Here is a 19313-nt window from a genome sequence, read left to right as displayed (position 1 = left end):
GAAAAAAAGTGATTTTTTTAAATTTTCGAATTTTTTTTCCCTTAAAATCGTGATTTTTTTGACAAATATGTGTCCTAAAGCAGCCAAACTGCTATAATTCATCCATCTCTTTATATTGAAGTTAATTCTAACTGAATACGATTAATTTTAATTTTGGTGGAAATGGCACTTACGAAACACAGGTTTTTGATCCTGCCTTTTGCTTTTAATTAAACTTCAATCATATTCAACGTAAGCCGGTTCTGGATTACTATTTCAACATTTTGGATAACATTCACAGAAATTTGATTATGTTATCTCTGGTAAGAGGATATTACGTATTTTGTGAATGCCAAAACTTTTTGAGGTATCTGTATCATATACAGAAGCTAATAATATAATATGCACGCTCTCAATCTATTTCTATTTATATGCATTCTAAAAAGTGTTATTTTGACCGCGAAAGGAGGGGTGAGTTTAATTAATGTTTATTGTTAAATATTAAAGATCTAATTACAGAACGAATAGTGAAGTGTAGCAAAAATGTTTTTTCATTATTAACATTAAAAATGACATCAAACTTCTTGGTCATTATTTTGATTGACTAGCTTGTTTTAAAGAGTCATACTTGAATCAGCATCGGGATATTATTTTTTTTTTCACGACTAGTTGGTTACGAATTGTGCTTTTATGTGATTCGCTAATGTAATCTATTTCTACGCCAACTTCTAGTGATAATAATTGATGAATAATTAATGGAAAAACCAGTTTTGAACCTTGTTTCAAGTGTGGGTGAATCCTAGGAACGGCTGGCCAAAATTAGGGGACACAGCTTTGGCCACATTTGTCGATATCCGGACTAAAAATACAAGACGTTTCAATCAAATAATGATGATGGTATAAGATTAAGTGATCTAGATTCAGTGACTGAAAAATGTATCAGTAATGACGGGAAAAAGGTTATTTCAGCAATGAGCTAGAAATCGTGAAATATTTTTAACTGGAATACTACAAGAAGTTTCGGATGGAAAGGAATCATAATCATCTAGTTTATTCAATTATTATTAAATGTATGGCCAGATTGTGGTAATTGAATAAGTGCTGGTATTGACAGCTAAAAATGTCTAATTCCTCGCAACCAAGAGGAGCAGTCTTGGTAACAAAGCATGATCCATTCTAGGCACCTATGGACCAGTCCTAGTGACAAACCATGATCCTCTAGTAACTAGTAATCGAACCTTGCTTCTGAGGTACTTTTCTCTATGGGTATTTTTCAATTTTATGTATTCGCACTTAAGACATTGGACTAGTAAATGACCTTCAACTGGTTATTTTCGTGAATATATTTCTATTGTATTATACAAGAAAATATTTATCTATCGCTTTTCTTTTCAGTATATTCAAATTTCTATTAGAGAAGGATCTATCATAGGAAAAACAGGTATCACTCATAATTTGAATAAAAAATATTACGCATTTCAAGGAATACCTTATGCAGAACCACCTGAAAGATTTGAAGTAAGTCTTGCATAAATATAACCAAACTTCATCCTCTGTGTTAGTCAGAGTCATTTTTTACGAAATTACAATTGTTTTTGATAGCTGTATTGCTTCGAGGCAGAAATTTCGAGTTTTACTTTTCAAGTTTGCTATTGGTTCAGTTATAAAAAACATGTATGTGATAACGAATCGCAGTGAATGTTGTTTATTACAACTCCAATATCTTTTAGCCAGTTGAAAAAATAAACGAGAATATCAAAGATGTTTTCGATATCCACCGGTTTGAGTTTGGTTTTAGTGCCATAATACATCGAAAGATTGGGAATGTTACATGAATAATCATTAACTGAAAATTTGGTCTCGAGAAAGCAGAGCATTTGCTGCGTTTGCTTACAGTGGAACTAAAACAGCCTCTTGAAGAATGTATCCATCGAATTTTGCGCAGTTTTATAACCATGGAGGAAACTTGGGCTCGTCACTTGAAATAAAATAACAATCAAAACAATGGAGTGAGAATGGAAAAGAGTCTCCAAAGAAGGCAAACACCGTTCTAACTGCAGATAAGGTCACGGCGTCGGTTTTTGGGAAATCGCGAGGGATAATTTCCATTGACAACCTTGAAAGGGGAAAAAACATCATGTGGAAAAATAAATATATTTTTTCCCAAAATTTTTATGTAATTTTTGTTGGGCCAGGTCCTTCTCGTATAAATGTGTACCCAATTTGGTACTCCTAAGTACTAAATGAATTGATCCAGAAAACATTTCATTTACATTAGTTCTGGCTTGGCTATTTTGTAAAATAAGCATTTATGAAGAATATTGAAATATCTTTAAAAAATTATTGACCAGTATTCAATTTCAAATAATTTGTTTTATCAGATCGTGAAGGATTTCTCATTTGAAGGTAAACTAAAAATTTCTGTAGTATAAAATCTGGTACTTTATATCACACCAGATTATCAAATTTCAGGTGGCAGTTCCTAAGAAACCATGGAAAGATGTCTTGAATTGTACATACGATAAATCAGAATGTGTACAAGGCTTAGAAGAAATAACCGGCTCGGAAGATTGTTTATTTTTGAGTGTTTATACAACAAATGTGAGATTTTTTGTTTTTAATATAGGGTAATTCCGGAGGAGATGGCCTTAAGAGAGGGATAGTTGATAAAAAAATCGTGGCATAAACAGATCGATGGCACTACTCAATTTAATTCGTTTCAGAACATGTAAAAGGTGTTGTTGATTTTATTTTTTCGTAAAAATGGTTTGAAAGTAGATAATTTCACTTATTTTAACTGGTTACAGGTAGAGATAGTCATAGTATTCACGGGAGATATAATTAAAGAATTTGATGTGCTAATTTGTATTGATTTTTCATTTTCAATGTTTCCACATATGCCTAACCAATACAAACGAAATACGACTACTAGTCGAGGTGCCTGGAGTAAACACAATTTGAAGAAAGGCCATGAAAGAAGTACAAAACGGCCGTATGACTATTTACAGTCACGAGGTTTTTATTTGACTTTCAATTATTTAAGAACTGATGCATTCAAATAAAGCAGAAGTAAGTACTTACTTTGAAATGCTTGAGAGGACTTAATAAATAAACTTGACCGTATTTGTAACATGGTCGAATCTGGGTTTGCAATTGAATAATCGAACAGGTCATATTTTGGCTGAAATTGGTTCCAAAGCTGTAGCTATGTCTACCTCCACAGAAAAGATGGAACAATCACAGTAAATGATCATTTTCATGCTGAAGGTAATTTTATGCCTACCGCGTGCATTATAAAAGAATGAACCTGAATTCGAAGATGTACTGCCTCAAAGCCCAATTATTTATATCTCTTGAAAATTTGCCTGAATAACCTCGGGTATATTTCTTGAATAGCTGAAATACAATTCCGAAGACCAGATAGCAAAATGTTATCTGGACGACCTTTCTACAAACTGTAATTCAGTTAATATGCTGGAGTTTGCTTATTATAATGACATCATCTTACTGTCGATGCCGGCAAACACATCCCATCATCTTCAGCCACTGGATGCTGCAGCAACCAGCACCGTCTAAATAGACAACAATTTGGCTTCTTATTAAACCAAGCCCTGTGGGAAATCAGCGACAATTGTAAATGCAATATCAAGATTCAAGACAGAAGCATTTTTTCCACTAAATTAAGGACCAATTCCGGAGTACGCTTTTTGTGAAAAAAACTCTGCAATCTATTGAAAGAAATATTGCAGTTTCAGATCCAGGATCAAATAGATCCAGTCAAAAGGTGGACCAACCAATACTGACAAAAGTATTAAGCACTACATGTAAAATTAAATAAAGTCCATAAACAAGCTAAGCAACTGATCTTTCTTTTTAAATCTGGAGACATATCGAGAAACATGAAATTAGAGAAAATTAAAAAGAAACATCGAAAATAGAGAGAGAAATTGAGACTAATAGAATCTTAAGAAACTTAGGGTAGTTCGTAGGTTGACTGATAGCAGTTACGACCAAATTCACATCGTTTTCAATGATACCTCTAAAAGTGGAGCTAAAAATAGAGAAAAAGATAACTGCGGAAGTTGTAGTTATAATTATTATGGGCACAAAACGGTGTAATATGTACGGAGCAATAATTGCACTAAGGAAAAGGCAAAGTAAGTAGTGGCTATCTCTCCCACACCGCGATGGCAATTACTCTTAGACACCCTGGAAGAAATGTCCAGATCTATTCCTTTCAAAGGCTCAAATTATTTTTTTTTAAATTCATTGAAGTAATTTTTGATGCTTAATTGATGATTATTCTTCCCCGGAATTATCCCACACATTGCGCGGCTTCAATTTGATACCTACCAACATAATATTTTCTCAGTTTCGCTTAAAAATATTTATTACATATAATTCAATCAGTAATAGATAGGGTGGAATTACTAAAATGTTCCTGGGATTAATTTAAACAGTTAAACATCACATCTTATTTGTTTAATTTATTCATAGAACACTGAACGATTCTCTATTAACCAACACTTATTACTACACTATTCACTAATACTTAACGAACTAATTTATTTTAATACACAGTTTGCTTCACTTATCATTGTCCCAAATTATTAACTATAACATAAAATTATTCACTGACTACGAGAGTCGCTTATATACACTATCACGCTTTCCAGAATATTATAATTCCTAGAAATCTCTAATTTCCTGAGCAATACATAGAGTTTTTGCGGTATAATGTGAATTGACCTACAAAGAGAAATTGGCGTATCCTAAATACTTTGGATTGTATTAACCTAATAGAACAGGACCGGTTTCATGGTCTTTGTTCAGTAAATGAGATCGTAACAAAAAATCGGTTCGACAAAAAGCACTTTCATCATTCTTATATCATAAATTATTCCAAAATTTGCCTTCTGTTTTCAACTCAACAGCATAATGTTAATGGGAAAATTAAACTTTCCCCATTTTAGTAAATTTAGGTCTCAGTTCTGTTCAATAACTTCTATGGTACATTTAAGTTGTGTTTTCTCTACTGCAAACGTTTTCATTCTTTTAATATCACGTGTTATGATAAGAAAATGATAAAAACTACTCATTTGATATAAAACGACAATAACTTACAGCTAACTAGTACATCAGCAGTAATCATTTGGATACATGGTGGTAGATTTTTCAGTGGAAACGCTTCTTATGAATACGCCAATCCCGAAAACTTCTTAGATGAAGATTTGGTGGTGGTTTCAATTCAATATAGACTAGGTGTTTTCGGATTTCTGAGTACTGAAGATCTCAACTGTCCTGGTAATTTTGGGCTCAAGGATCAAGTATTGGCACTTGAATGGGTGCAGAAAAACATTCAATATTTTGGTGGAGATAAGAAAAATGTTACCATTTTTGGTCAAAGTGCAGGTGCTATATCAGTTGCTCTTCATTTAACTTCCGAGAAATCAAAAGGTAAATAATTTAAGGGAGGACTTAGTATTTATAGTACATTTCAATAGATGAATTAGTTGAATCAAGAATAATGAAAGAAGATATTCATGCTGCATTGGATGAGGACCATGGTATTATATAATGGAAATATAACTGTTTAGTTACAGTATTGTCAATTGGTTATGGTGTTGAGCCCATGTAAAAATGTAAAAGGTTTTTAATCGAAGAAAAAATATGATCCAACTTCATATAATGAAAATATAGAAAACATATTTAGTAAATTATCAGTTAGCCCGTTCTAACGGATATGACACACACAGTTTTCATTCTAGACGAAACATATTACAGTATTTACTGAAGAAATATGGAACTCAACTAAACTAAAAGATCTTCTGTGTACTGTATCACTTAGATACGATTTCGTTGGACAATTTTCAGGCAAGCAAAAAAATGCTGCTCTCTGTGTAGAAATAAAACAAATAGAGCAAATTGTCTAGCTCCACTATACGATAGATATACTGATGAATATCATGAACTGTACTTACATTACAGTGAAATAGATCACATCTTCTTCATTTCTATAAACGCTCAATAGGTTATGAACGATCCGCCATCAAAATCATAATCATAAGTCTAATACGCAAATGCTCTATGGGATTAATATCACGAGATTGTGCAGGTCAGTCCAGAACTGTGATTTCCACTTTCTTCAGGTATGCATTATGTAGACGAGCATTATCCTGCATCAAAATGAATTGCTCACCAATAAATGGAGCAAATGGGATCACAGTCTCTAGGAGGGCTTCCTCGATGTACCTCCGAGCAATTAGAGCTCCATTATTTATGAAAATCAGTTCAGCTCACCCAAAACAATAACTGATCTTCTAGGCCGTGATTCACGAATGGTACATTGAGCAAATTCCTGGTCGTCTCCATACTCTGTCTCTATCTTCTGAGACCAAATCGAGACTCATTCGTGAACAAAACAGTTCCACATTGCTGCAGAGTCCTCAATGCCTTTCCAGGAGTTGCGACCCAGTGTATTTTGAGCCACTTCAAGTCTTTCCTGAACCTCAGGAACCGTTCAATGTGACAGCGTAATTAATCGATCCTCTACCATCGTTGTTGCCCTTGGTCGCCCACTAAAGGTCCTCCTATCGTAGCTACCAGTCCCCGGAGATGCCGGAGTGCATCGTGAATGGTAGACTTCGCTACCCCATGCGTAATCTCCGGCTTTCTCTGGCGAAGGCATCAGCTAGGGCTGTGACAACATTTGAAAGAATCATTATTTTGGGCCAAAATGAAAAAAACATGTCTATTAATCACAGGAAAGGCTTGGTTAATAAATTGAAGATGTGTAAACGTGCAAAAAACTACTTAGAGTTTAGAATAGCTCCGACAGGTGAATCAATTTCAAGACAGATAGTTCAAATCTGAGTTTTATCTAATTGTTTACTAATCCTTGAAGGATTAGTTCAATGAACTTAAAACATACATACTCTGTAATAACTAGAATACCCACAAAAACAAACACATTGCTGAAAATCAGTTTTCAATATGAAAAATATGTAGTGTACGATTTTTTTGCATAATTCCTTCTTGGTTTGGAAAGAGGGAGTACAGTTTTGTGATTTAGAATATCACAATGACAAGTTAATATACCCTTTTGTATAAAGTTGTAAAAGATAAAAATACAAACGAATCGTCCTCAATGGACACGTGGGGCTTTGATTATAAATGAAAAGCCCTATAATATTTTGATCAATGTTACGTAATCTTAGGATTGATTTGGTACCTATCTATATCTAATGAATTTAGTTATAATTTTTCTAAGGGTTATTCAAAGGAGCAATCATGAATAGCGGAGTATCCATATCTTCATTAGCACTCACAAGAAACGCGCTAAAAACTGCGTATACTATTGGCAGCTCACCAACCTCGACGAAGTTATTGGTACAACGATTGAAAACGATGGAATATAGAAGTTTACAAATGGAATCAACTTCTGTTGTGATGGTAAATACATTGTGATATAATTTAATTAATTACTAGAAATTGATCATATTTTTCTTCACCAACTCAAGTTATTGGTTATATTCACAACAAGAACGTACTTTTCACAAAAGATTTTGGAATATTGATAACTTGATAACATGAATATTTATTGATTCTATGAATATAGAAAATTATTATTTCCTCAGACTTTCCGCTTGATACAATCCTCTTAATCTAAAAACTCATGGATCTCATTGTTTGATAATAAGGTAAACGAATGGGTTGTCCTATCAAACGACATGGTTCATCTTTCAATACCTAGTCAGACCAAAACAACTAAACTATGCGCATGCCCACGACTGAGCTCACCAAGTGATTGAACGGGTGGAAAAAATTTTCATCATCAGAGTTCGCGGAAGAAGAGAAAATCGTAACGATCGACCAGCTGTTTATTGAAGAAATTTTCCGATGGAAGAAAAATGTGATGAATGAATGTGTTCCTATATTATCTATTTTTTAATATGATGTTACATGGAATGTTCCTTTCGAACTAAACTCACTCAGTGCAGCAGGTTTCCAGTTTTTTTCATTCATCCAAAAAATGATCTATTTTGGCAGTATGATGTAATTGCTACATCAGATGAATATGGTAGATGAAGACTTAATTTCAAATCAGTTAGACCAATATTTCTACAACGGAAGGGGAAGAATGGTCAGGCGCATTTTTCTTTTTTCTTAATCAAAAATAGACAATTAAACCCATCAAATTCCAAAGCACCGTATCCATGATCTTATTGGATAAAAGAACTATTTTTACCTTTTTTGGGAGCAGTTTCCTCGCATTGAATTGATTGTTTCGAGTGCAATTTTTATTTTTGGGGTATAATTGTAAACCCCAGTTTCATCCACTGTGACATATTAATAAGAAATTTGATGACATCCAGAAATTTGATTTAATTTAAAACAATCGCGATAATCATCTCGCAGTTATCGTTTTCATATGTTTCCATTCCTGTTCATATATCGTTCATATTGCCACTTTTATAAGCAATGAATCAATGACAGATCAATATGTTAGTTTTAAAACTTATGTACGATGGTAATAATAATCGTCATGCTCCTCAAATATCCATTAACTGCCGATATTACTTCTCCATTTTTGGGAAATCTTTGATCATCCAGCCATTTTTTAAGTCTGAGAAGACAGGATAATCCAAGGCGTATAAATCTGGCGAATAGATTGCTTGCGTTAGCAATTCAAACTTCAATTCATCAGTTTTTGTCAATGGAATAACTGATGTGTGAACTGATGCATTTTTTTGATAAAAAAATCCTTCCCCAAATGAGGCCGTTTTTGCTTAATTTCCTTACTCAAACGTTGCAAATACGCATCCCAAAGAACTGACGCCATGACCTTGTCTGCAGATAAACGATATTTGCCTTGTTTGTAGCCGGTTCTTCCTTTTCTTTCCATTCTTTTGATTTTTCTTTATTTGTCGGATGTGAAGTAATGAATCCACGTTTCATTCGTGGGTATGAAACAGCGCAAAATTTCGGCTTTACTCTTACAAAACTTTGTCAAACACCCGATGGAAACATCTTCATGATGCTTACGCTCAGCTTTGTCATGTCCAAATTTTCAGTAAATATCCGATGTACCGCACTTTTTAAAATATTACCATGTCTGCTGTGTACTTTCTAATACAAACAACTACCTCCATCTCTAGTTCATGCCAGTTACACACTGTTGTATTCATTTTAGTCAAATCCAGGTTTGTTCGAGCTACCTTTTGGTCCTGTAATAGAACCTCCTCATCCAACTGCTTTTTTGACCAAAAGAAGTGATGAATTATTGGTAAAGGGTAATTTTAGCAAAGTTCCAATGCTGTTGGGATTCACTTCCAACGAAATGATGATATGGCAAAGTGTTAAAATTCCAATAACAAAAGACGGAATTGAAGAACAGATACCTTGTAAGTAATATAATTATGATTAATTATCTAAAGGAATGAGAACGCAATACCCTTAAGAGTTTTCGATTCAAATCCAACCAAATATTTTGAACGGATCTAAATAGATTGACTGGATTTAGTTTTTTGTTTTGTTTTATAGGAGTGGGTGGTCGCGGGATATTAATACATTGTGAATTATTGTTATCACGTATCACATAAATAATTATTCTTAGATTTTTGAATTGTATACTGAAGATATTGGAACAAATCGGAATTATGTTTATATTAGATAAGGGATTACGACTTCACTACTTGCAATATGAAGGATTAAATTCCAGTATAAATGTAGTGAAAAATTCACTTTCCATAAAAGTTTAACTTGCTTTTGAAATAACGGTGCTTTGTTTTTAGTACAGAAAATATCATTTTTTACGAGATATGATGTATTTCTGATATAATCTGTCTTCACTGGAGTTGATGTAGACTTTCTGACATGTGTTAAAAAATTCGAGCAATTTCACAGATGGAACTTGTGATAACATGAAACAAAACATTCAACATATTTATTCCGTTTATTTTCTGCGATATACAGGGTGCTTCTAAATGCATGCGTCAAAATACAAAAGGAGATTGCTTGTATGAATTGTAATGAAAGAATTTAAATAAATTATTTAAGCTAATTAAATGTTAGTGATGAGTGAATTATTATAAGTTAGTTAAGTGTAGGGTATAGTGTTTAAATAAATCGCGAACGTAAGAGACAGAGTTTATTAATTAACCGCACGAATAAAAATAAATAAGAAAAATATTACAATAGTTTCTCATTTAGAAAGAGGTTTTTCTTCTTGAAGAATACGAATTGATTCTTTTTTTGAACAGTTACAACTAATGGAGGGAGGATTCTTGTCACTTCATCTGATTCCTTGTTGTTTCTATTGTCTAATGCAGTAAACTTGTTGTGACCAATACTTTGATTACATTAAAAGTAATATAGTTTCTAATATACTTGCGATTTTGTGAAATTTTGTTTTTTAACGTTATCAAAAATCAGTGAATAGGAAAGATTAATTCATTGAATGTTCTGTTGCTAGCCAATGCAGGAGTACTTCCAAAATATCTAAACAGTTTCTACTCTAAAATTGAAACAATCATAAAACGAAGCTAGTATTTCAAACAAGTTGATTTCAGAACTTCTGACCTGAACAGAATGAAATAAATTCCTATTTCTCTCATGAAAAAATGGTTGATAAAGTCTACTGTATTTGAAGTAGTTTCACAAAGAGATTTAGTATATAGGATGAACGTGTATATAAAGAAAAACAGGGATTTTCATGTTTTTGTTCCAAAATTCTTAGATGACAACAACAAGAATTAAAAATTGTTTTTAATTTCAGTACTTTCATATCTGCATAGTCAAACTGGACCATTTTATGATTCGAATCTTAGTTTACTGGTACCTACTGGTATTCACTCTAATAGAAATCTAACAGAAGCAGGTTTCAAAATAAAATCCAAGTTTTGGGTGAATAAATCGATCAGTTCGTCAGTAGAGGATTTGATACAGGTAAATTCTATCCAAAATTTTCACTTATTGGTATAACAAATGATCATGAAAATTTCTTTGATATCCACTTTATTACCAAACCTCAATCAATTTTATTGTCGTTTGACGCAAATTGAATTTTTTGCAAGTAATTGATGTGCGAGCTTTATCTTGATTGCGTAATACGATGGTCGTTAAAAGTTTTGTGCGACGCCCCTTAAATACTTCTATTTAATGAAAAATTTATTTTTAATTAGATACAACACGTGCCTCTACACGATCCTACTAAAATTGATATAAATAACAAAACTTGATCAAAATAACAATAAATAGAAATCTAAACTCAAAACTTTTCCCAATAGATTTAGTCTATTAAGAAGGCCCGTATTGTTTTGATTTGAAATAAATTTCCTGGGTGTTATTTAATCAAAAAGAATCTTTTTAGAGGGCGACGGAAAAAATTAATTTTTAACAACAACCCTATTTTATGACGGTGGCGATTGGATACGTTTTCACGAATTTGAGTTTATTTACTTCACTTTACCTCTTAATTATTTTCTAGAATTCACTCGTGATAAAAATAGAACAAGATTTTGGTTTATTCTAATACTTCAGAACATCAAAATGCACCCGCAACTGAATTGATGGCGTCTCTTGACATCCAAAATCCAACAGAACCTTAGTAAAGATGCAAAGTTCGATACAAAGTGTATTTTTGCGGAATCGTAGAATTTACAGAATGTTGAACTTACCTGAAACAAAAAACGTAGTGATTAAAATTTAGTTCTTTCAAAAAGAATGTCTTTAATATCATTTATTTTAGAAAATTCTTCTTATTCACTTTTTGTCAACACCATCATTGAGAATAGATAAATTACAGAATACATTCGTTCAACATAGTATTTTCGGAATGTTTTTTCAAGTTATTAAATTTGGAAAAAACAAATTCCGAAACTACTTCATGTTCTCAATACGAAAGCTGTGAATTCTATGGATTGCTTCGCAAACAACGCACAACTGTGATGTAAGATCCTTCTTAGAAAACGACGTTATTGAGTCAAAACAGAATTTTGATCTCTTTTCTTGTGAGAAATCGAAACTATTTGTATTAACATGATTACTACTAATGTATCAGAAAAATATATATGATTAATAAACTACCATTTTCATTCAAATACATGTCCACGTTATTTTGGGTGATGGGAACTGACGCTTCGTTGCAATTAGCACTAAATAATTCGAAACCTAACCTAACCAAATGAAGTACTTATGTCTTTATTGAAGTTTTCAGTTTCCTTGCCATAAAACCATTTTACGAAGGTGCTACTTGGAAAGTACCTTATTGGTCGTGACGTTCCTCAACTTCACCAGACATATTTATTCGCCAAACCTGGTATTCCTCATTGATTTGACTTCTACAAGTCCTGCTAGCTTTGAGTGTTTCTCCACTTTCTCCTTAACCTCCCCCGAGGTGACAGAGGCGTCTAGATCCAATATTCTGAATGCAGTTTCTCTATTTCTAGTGGAGACCGATACCTCCTCCGTCTTGTTTTTCATTGCGCTTTGGGGGTTTTTGCTTGGTCCTCACCCTTTAGTCATTGGTTTTCTTCACCTTATTTATTTCCTTAAAGACTTCTGCTTACGGACGATTCCCGGTCATAACCAACACCGTTTCTCCCTATTCCATTCATCTGGATTTTTCTGCCCTGGATTGCGCTATTGTATAACTCCCCTCTTTAGCCTCAAATTCTGATATTTTTCTTGTTAGGGTTACGTTCACCATTTCTCCCTTATTCCCATCCACCACCTGATTCAGTGTCTCAAGATCGTGTATACTTTCCCCCCTCAATTCTAGCCAAAAAGATTTTGGATGTTCTGGGCGACCGTTTTCACGTTTTCCACCAAATCCCATTCCTCCCCTTCAATGGATTCTGGAAGTTTCTCAATCTTCAAGTATATGCCTGTTCTTGCTCTTTTGGTACAATAATACCACGCAATTCTTTATCTCCAGGGTCCCTTCCACACCCATGGGGGCCTCGTCTTTGAACTGCATCCCTTATTGCTTTTTCTTTTTTTTTTTTTTTCATTTCTTTCTTGATGTATTTTATGCCGTTACTGATAATTAGATATGCGGATCCATCAATTTTCTGGTACTAGCACTAGTAGTAATTATATGCGTTTTTATTCTGAATATTTGTTGATTGATAGTTTTCCATGATTTCAGTTTAGAAATGTAGATCAGTATGTGAGACCTATCAATAGATTCGTGAAAAATGTGTGCAAATATGATCCACAGATCTATTACTATATTTTCAGCTACCAAGGAAAACTTCCAGGAGTAAGTTCAGAAGGTGAGTATTCCTCACAATCAAACAAATAGGTTTTCTTAGAGAACATTCCAATAATATGGAGCGGTTAAATAAATCTCGAATTTCAATATTTTGTAAAAAAATATATGAATTTGGTCTTAAATCTTTGGTGTGCTGAAAATAGAGAATAATCAGTTATGGTATTGGTATTTCAGAGCAAATACTGAATATGCCTATGAACTTTTTAAGCGTTTTTGCTTTCTTGGGAGCAGGTTCTTCGAATAAACTTCATTGTTTTAATAGTGCACCAAAGCTTTATCTACTGTGACATAACGATGTAAAATATTCCAGGAATCATCCTGAAATATACCAAAACATTAGTTAAATTACATTTTGAAGCAAAATTTCGTGTGGCAATAATTAATGGTGGCGCCCATCAGTTAACTTAATTGACTTGTCATCTTCGAAAAGATTCCACGAAGTTTATTGATAGATTTATAAAATATCATTCTACCGATTAATTTTTTTTAATATACGTGATAAGTTTCGAAAGTGGTTCAATTAAATTCAGTAATACATTACTAACTATCACGAGGAAGAAAAGGCTCAATCTCGATCCCATCTAGTCTAAATCCACTGAATACTAAACTTATGGAAAATATCTGAGACTGTAGATAATAAGCTTCCCAGGAACAAAGACTGAATATATTAAATATAAGTGAATCCACAAAAGCGCTGATCAAGATGTATGGGACAGCAATTTGAGGCATTAGAACTAGTCTCAACACCACGAGAAATAATTTATCGAAGGTACAAATAATGTTCTGCATATGTACAACCAGTGCCATGAGAACATACCCAAAGACATAACGAGGAGTTATTATAATTATAAAGTTATCACCTTACCATATAAAATGGCAGACAAAACTATTTTGGTATGCTACGGGTAGAAATACCAAAAAAGTACCTCAAAACAGGTACAGGAATGGATCCAAAACTGCAGACAGAACTGGAATAGAAGTGTATTGGCACAAAATCATCCACTCTGAAATCTTGAGCAATAAATCAAATATTTTATGAGCAGAAATGAAGATATAATCTGGTTTTAGAATACCTGAGAAAGTTGTATCAGCTAGGTAAACAGAGCAGAGGTATATGACAATGGTATGGGAAAGAAATGAAAAAGCGGATCAACTTCTCAAGATAAGACCAAATTCCATTTCTGTGAAACAATTACAGAAAAATAGGAATAATCTGAAGAAGTCTATACAGGTATAGAATGTATCAACCTTAGTAAAGCGATTTGCCAATATCAAGATGAGTCTTGTCGAGTTCGCCTTCATCTAAAGCTTTATCCACATTCTCTTCAAGCGCGAAAGAAGTTCCGAGCATTACACCTAGAAGCCCATAAAATAGAAGATGAAGATCTTTGTCAGTTGGATCCATACTCAATCTTAACTTTCTGAAAGGAGAATCCCCAGGGCTGTGGCACAGGATAGATCCTGTGGGTCGTACATATGACAACTTACTTACACACTATACACTAATTATAATAATTCACTTATAAATTTCACTTAAATAATTTCTACGATTATTAATTCATTCTATTCACTAAGTCTAATTATTTAAAACTAACTTACTACGCTTAAGACGCGTCCGCTATTTATAAAAATCAGATTATAGGCGTCGTGCGAATTCTCCGAATGTTAAAGTTCTGTGAGTCGTACATATGACAAGATATATGTACACACATACATACATACAACGTTATTTTCATGAAATCCATTCGAATCTTATTTGCAACAGACAGGTGACATTGCAGCAGTATTTTCAATCTGGAAGATCCAAAAACAAAGAATCAAAGTTATCAATTCAATCAAACTTCAATTTGTTCGTAAATAATTATTATTAACGACTATAGTTCATAGTATTAGCCTCGGTTATTTCAGAATCAACTTCGTAATCATTTTTGATATCAAATTGATTCCTCGCTATCCAAAAAATTTGATGGACCATCTCATCAATCTTCGAATTAGAAAATATTCCATATTCCTGGAACCGAATCGCGAATTCTAATTGTGATTATAGGAATAAAAACAGCAAAAATAAAATCAAAATCTGCTTCAAAACATGATACTTTTGAATGAAGAATCTGCTCGTGAAGATATAACCTGATAATCAATCTCACTTATTTTTGCCTTATGAATTGAATGCTATTCCCCGAGAATAAATAAATATCCAATTTTTTCTCATAATTATCCCATATTAAGATGGAATATGGTTTTTTATAGGTGTAGCACATTGCGACGATATTCTCTATTTTTTCAATTCGGATACAAATCACTCCAAAGAAGATGATGAAATGATAAAAAAAGTAGTCAAGATGTGGGCAAACTTTTGCAAATTTGGGTAAGCTATATATTCTATAAGACTCTAATTTTCCTCATTACATTACATACAAATTACATTGTTGGCAATAACCATAATAACCATAAATTATTGTAAACCTTGTGGTTGTGAAACATTTTTATTTTGGTTCCCGTTGGAGCTATCAGCAAAAGATACACAAGGGCTCTGACATCTAAAGTTATGGTAATGGGAAAAATATATGGAGTAATTCCTCCTGCAGACAATCTAAATCAAATATGTAGTTGAGATAAGCCTCTTAGACTAGGATGGAAAAGACTCTGGTAGGCGTATCACAAGGCATGCGCAAATCGACTATCACAGATACAACACTGGTAGTTCCTCCAAATTGCGAAGAAATTTTAATAAATTGGAACTATCAAGGTTTTTATAGCATACTGAAAAAAATCTCAGGTTCTACCTAATGAAAAAGCTTTGCTTCCTGGGGATTTACTAATTTTGAAGAACCTCAATGGGTTCTACGGCAAGAGCAACCTAGGGAACTTTATCATTTACTCTTTTTCAGTTTTCTAATCATAGATCCTATAAGACAATCGAAGGTTACTTTTTATTGACTATTATATTCTAGCTAGTTTGAACACCGAATCCAATACAAGAAAATTCTTTGTTTCTGCTTTCCACAGTTCACACACGATTTGTTTTCTTTTAATAATGATGTATGAATGAATAGCAAATATACTTCAACTCTTAATCTGATTTGAATCAATTAATTTCGAAAACTCGCTGGTATATTATCAAATTTATTTCTAATTTCATATATTTATCAAAGAGTGGATGAAATTCTTATATATAAAATATTTTTTAATAGTGTGTAGTTGGGTTATAAATACTCAAAATTCCTTTTATTAGGTGAGGAACAATGATAATTACAGTTGTATGAGATGTTCAGAATCAATTAATTCAAGTATTAAACAGAAATTACGGAATAAGTTGGCACTAGTGTGAATAACTGCTGCGAATTCTTCATAAATCTTGTTGTAGATCCGTAGGCTTCAGAAAGCTATGAATGCTCAGCTCAGTAGAATCAACGAAAGTCATTCATACTGAGTTATATAATACTGACCCTCAATATCAACAGATTACTTAAACATTCTTTTCTAATAGTTGTTGTCTTCATTAAATTAAATAAGATTCACAACTTGACGAGATTGAATATCAGAGAGGAAAGGATGATTTCTGTCACTATATGCCGATCGTCTCTAGTATGAATTTGGTTCTTTTGATTCATGAGTTTCAGGATAGTTGAATCACAATTCACGAATTTTTCATTTCTATCACTATCACCTTTCACTTCTGTGGCTATTCCTGTTTAGTGACAATGAATATATGGAAGGATTGTATTGACAATTTAGTAGTTTCTATCATTTTAGTGGACGTATTTTTCTTCAGTAATGTACAAGGATGGTTCCGGAAGAGATTGCGTTAGTTGCTTGCTTAGTATTAGAAAGTGCACAATCTCAACAGCATACGTTTGAAATTTGAAGACGCCACGTCGTTTAGTATTTGTTCGGCAGCTATCAATAATAAACGTTTTCATTGAGTTTGGTAATCGTTATGTGGTACAATACTTTTACTTGAAAGGCATTAGCCTAACCAATAAAGAAGCTGAACTTTATTTTACTCTGGGTGAGACTGCTCCAGTAAAATATTGGACAGTAGAGTTCAAACGACGCCGTACGAACTGCGAAGATCAGCATCGCAGTGGTCGACCAAATGCGATGACGACTCCAGAAATGTTGAAAAAAAAGTGTATTGGATGATCGTCGATTGAATGTGCCCGAGCTAGCAGACATAGTAAGCATTAGTCCAACCAATATGGAAGCGAAACTAAATTTCACTCTTGGTGAGACGGCTCCTTGTGCTGTTTAATCAAAACAATAGACCAATTCACACATCCGTTATAGCAATTGCTAAAATTAATGAATTTGAGTTTGAACTGCGACCTCATGCCAGATTTAGCACTCTCGGACTATTTGCTCTTCGCAAATTTGAAAAAGCAGCTTAGTGGTCGAAGATTTTCCAAAAATGAAGTGATTTCGGTAGTTAATAAATTACGTCACACAAATTTTGAGACGTTTAAACGCCTCCCCCGTCTTTGTCATATGTTGTGACATTTTTATGATCCTCCTCTTGATTTGACGTCACACATCTCTTAAATTTATCCATGTTTTTAAAAATAATTGAGAGGAAGCAGCTTTTTTAATTTTTTTACTTAAACTTTCAATGAATAATCTGATCAAATCAACATCCGATATTCCAGATAACAAAAAAAACCAACGACAATTACGTCCACGCTGTACTATACACCGTATTGTATTATATTCATTAATTCAATTGAATTGTTCCTTAAAATGTTATTTCTAATAAGATATGGGTGATTCCGTTCTAACTGTGATTTTTTGTATTCAAAATTTCAAGATTTTAAAATTTAACTTTTCTAACTTTTTTATGCATAATATTCATCTATTTTACTGTAAAAATAAAACTCTAAGAGGAATTTACTACAACTTCAAAGTATCACGAGCAAGACACAAATGTCGGATTTTGAGTTCCACGGTACTGACTCATTTATCCACGGTACTGACATGGTAACTTAAGATATTAAACAACAAGTGCATCAATTTTCCTCAGTTTGATCATAAACATTAGAATTTATAAGGTAATTAGTTTAAATCATTTGTTACGACAAAAAAAATTAATAATTTATCGGTAAATTCTAGGAATGGACATGACACGGTACTGACATTCAAGTGATGTAGTATAAGTTTTCTTTAAGTGGCAAGTTATATTGTATAAAAATAATGTTTAAATATCTTAAGAATTATTCAATTAACACAAAATTTTTATTAATTGATTATTAATTAATGACTAGTACAAAAAAACAATACAGGACATTGAATATCACAGTTATAATGGAATCACCCATATATAAACGTCCACTAATTTAATTGGTCACTCATTGTCACATTTCGGTGAAGTAATACATGTATGACCCCTTATTATAAAATTTTTTTCGAAATTCTCATGTTTTCTTTGTTGTGCCAGGTATTTCTGGGACGATCCTCGTATGCTTATCCACTCTCTATATTATCGGAAGGTGAATCGTTCCCTTGAAATATATGAGATGGATGATGTGGTTTTTCTGAATTGCGATGATTGTATTGATTATTGTTTATCTGGCTGTCAAATTCATTACGGATTGTTTTTTGCAGGGAACCAATTCCTTACCGTGATCTGTTTCTCGAAAATGCCAACTGGGAATCTGCTTGTAGTACACAAGTTCCATATTTATTCAATATCAACTCTACAATGTCAAAAATCGACAATCCATATCAAGAACTACTGGATTTTTATGAAAGTAAAATATTTGATGTATATGGGCAAGGTGTATATGATACTTATTGAAATTAAAAAAAAAAAACATTACAAATATTGTGTTTCATTTATTGTCCTAGTGATTTGAGTATATCCGGAAAGTTTCCATTCAGATACAAAAAAAAAACTTGGATTTTTCAAGTTATAAATCTTTAGAATGATTGAACATGAAAAATATAGCAACTCAAGGCGCTTATTTGTACAAATAAGCATTTTTTTATAAAAATGCTTTGCAAAAATTCAGCAAACATCAAAAAGGATGAGTTTGTTATCGTGGTAATATGAGAAATCACATCG

At 32.9% G+C, this 19313-nt stretch overlaps 1 protein-coding gene across 1 annotated transcript; it reads left to right on the top strand.

Annotated features, from left to right (window-relative positions):
- Positions 1 to 185: 185 nt before the first annotated feature.
- Positions 186 to 19071, top strand: LOC130897555 (juvenile hormone esterase-like). Its single transcript, XM_057806477.1, has 10 exons — positions 186 to 450; positions 1375 to 1497; positions 2452 to 2580; positions 5106 to 5436; positions 7250 to 7431; positions 9173 to 9383; positions 10757 to 10926; positions 13130 to 13256; positions 15506 to 15623; positions 18854 to 19071. Exons 1-10 carry the CDS (start codon positions 382 to 384, stop codon positions 19044 to 19046), a joined length of 1653 nt encoding a protein of 550 aa, XP_057662460.1. The 5' UTR covers positions 186 to 381; the 3' UTR covers positions 19047 to 19071.
- The last annotated feature ends 242 nt before the right edge of the window (positions 19072 to 19313 follow it).

This window comes from Diorhabda carinulata, chromosome 8 (assembly GCF_026250575.1).
Source record: "Diorhabda carinulata isolate Delta chromosome 8, icDioCari1.1, whole genome shotgun sequence".
Taxonomy (NCBI): domain Eukaryota; kingdom Metazoa; phylum Arthropoda; class Insecta; order Coleoptera; family Chrysomelidae; genus Diorhabda; species Diorhabda carinulata.
This window is presented reverse-complemented; position numbering and strand designations above follow the sequence as displayed.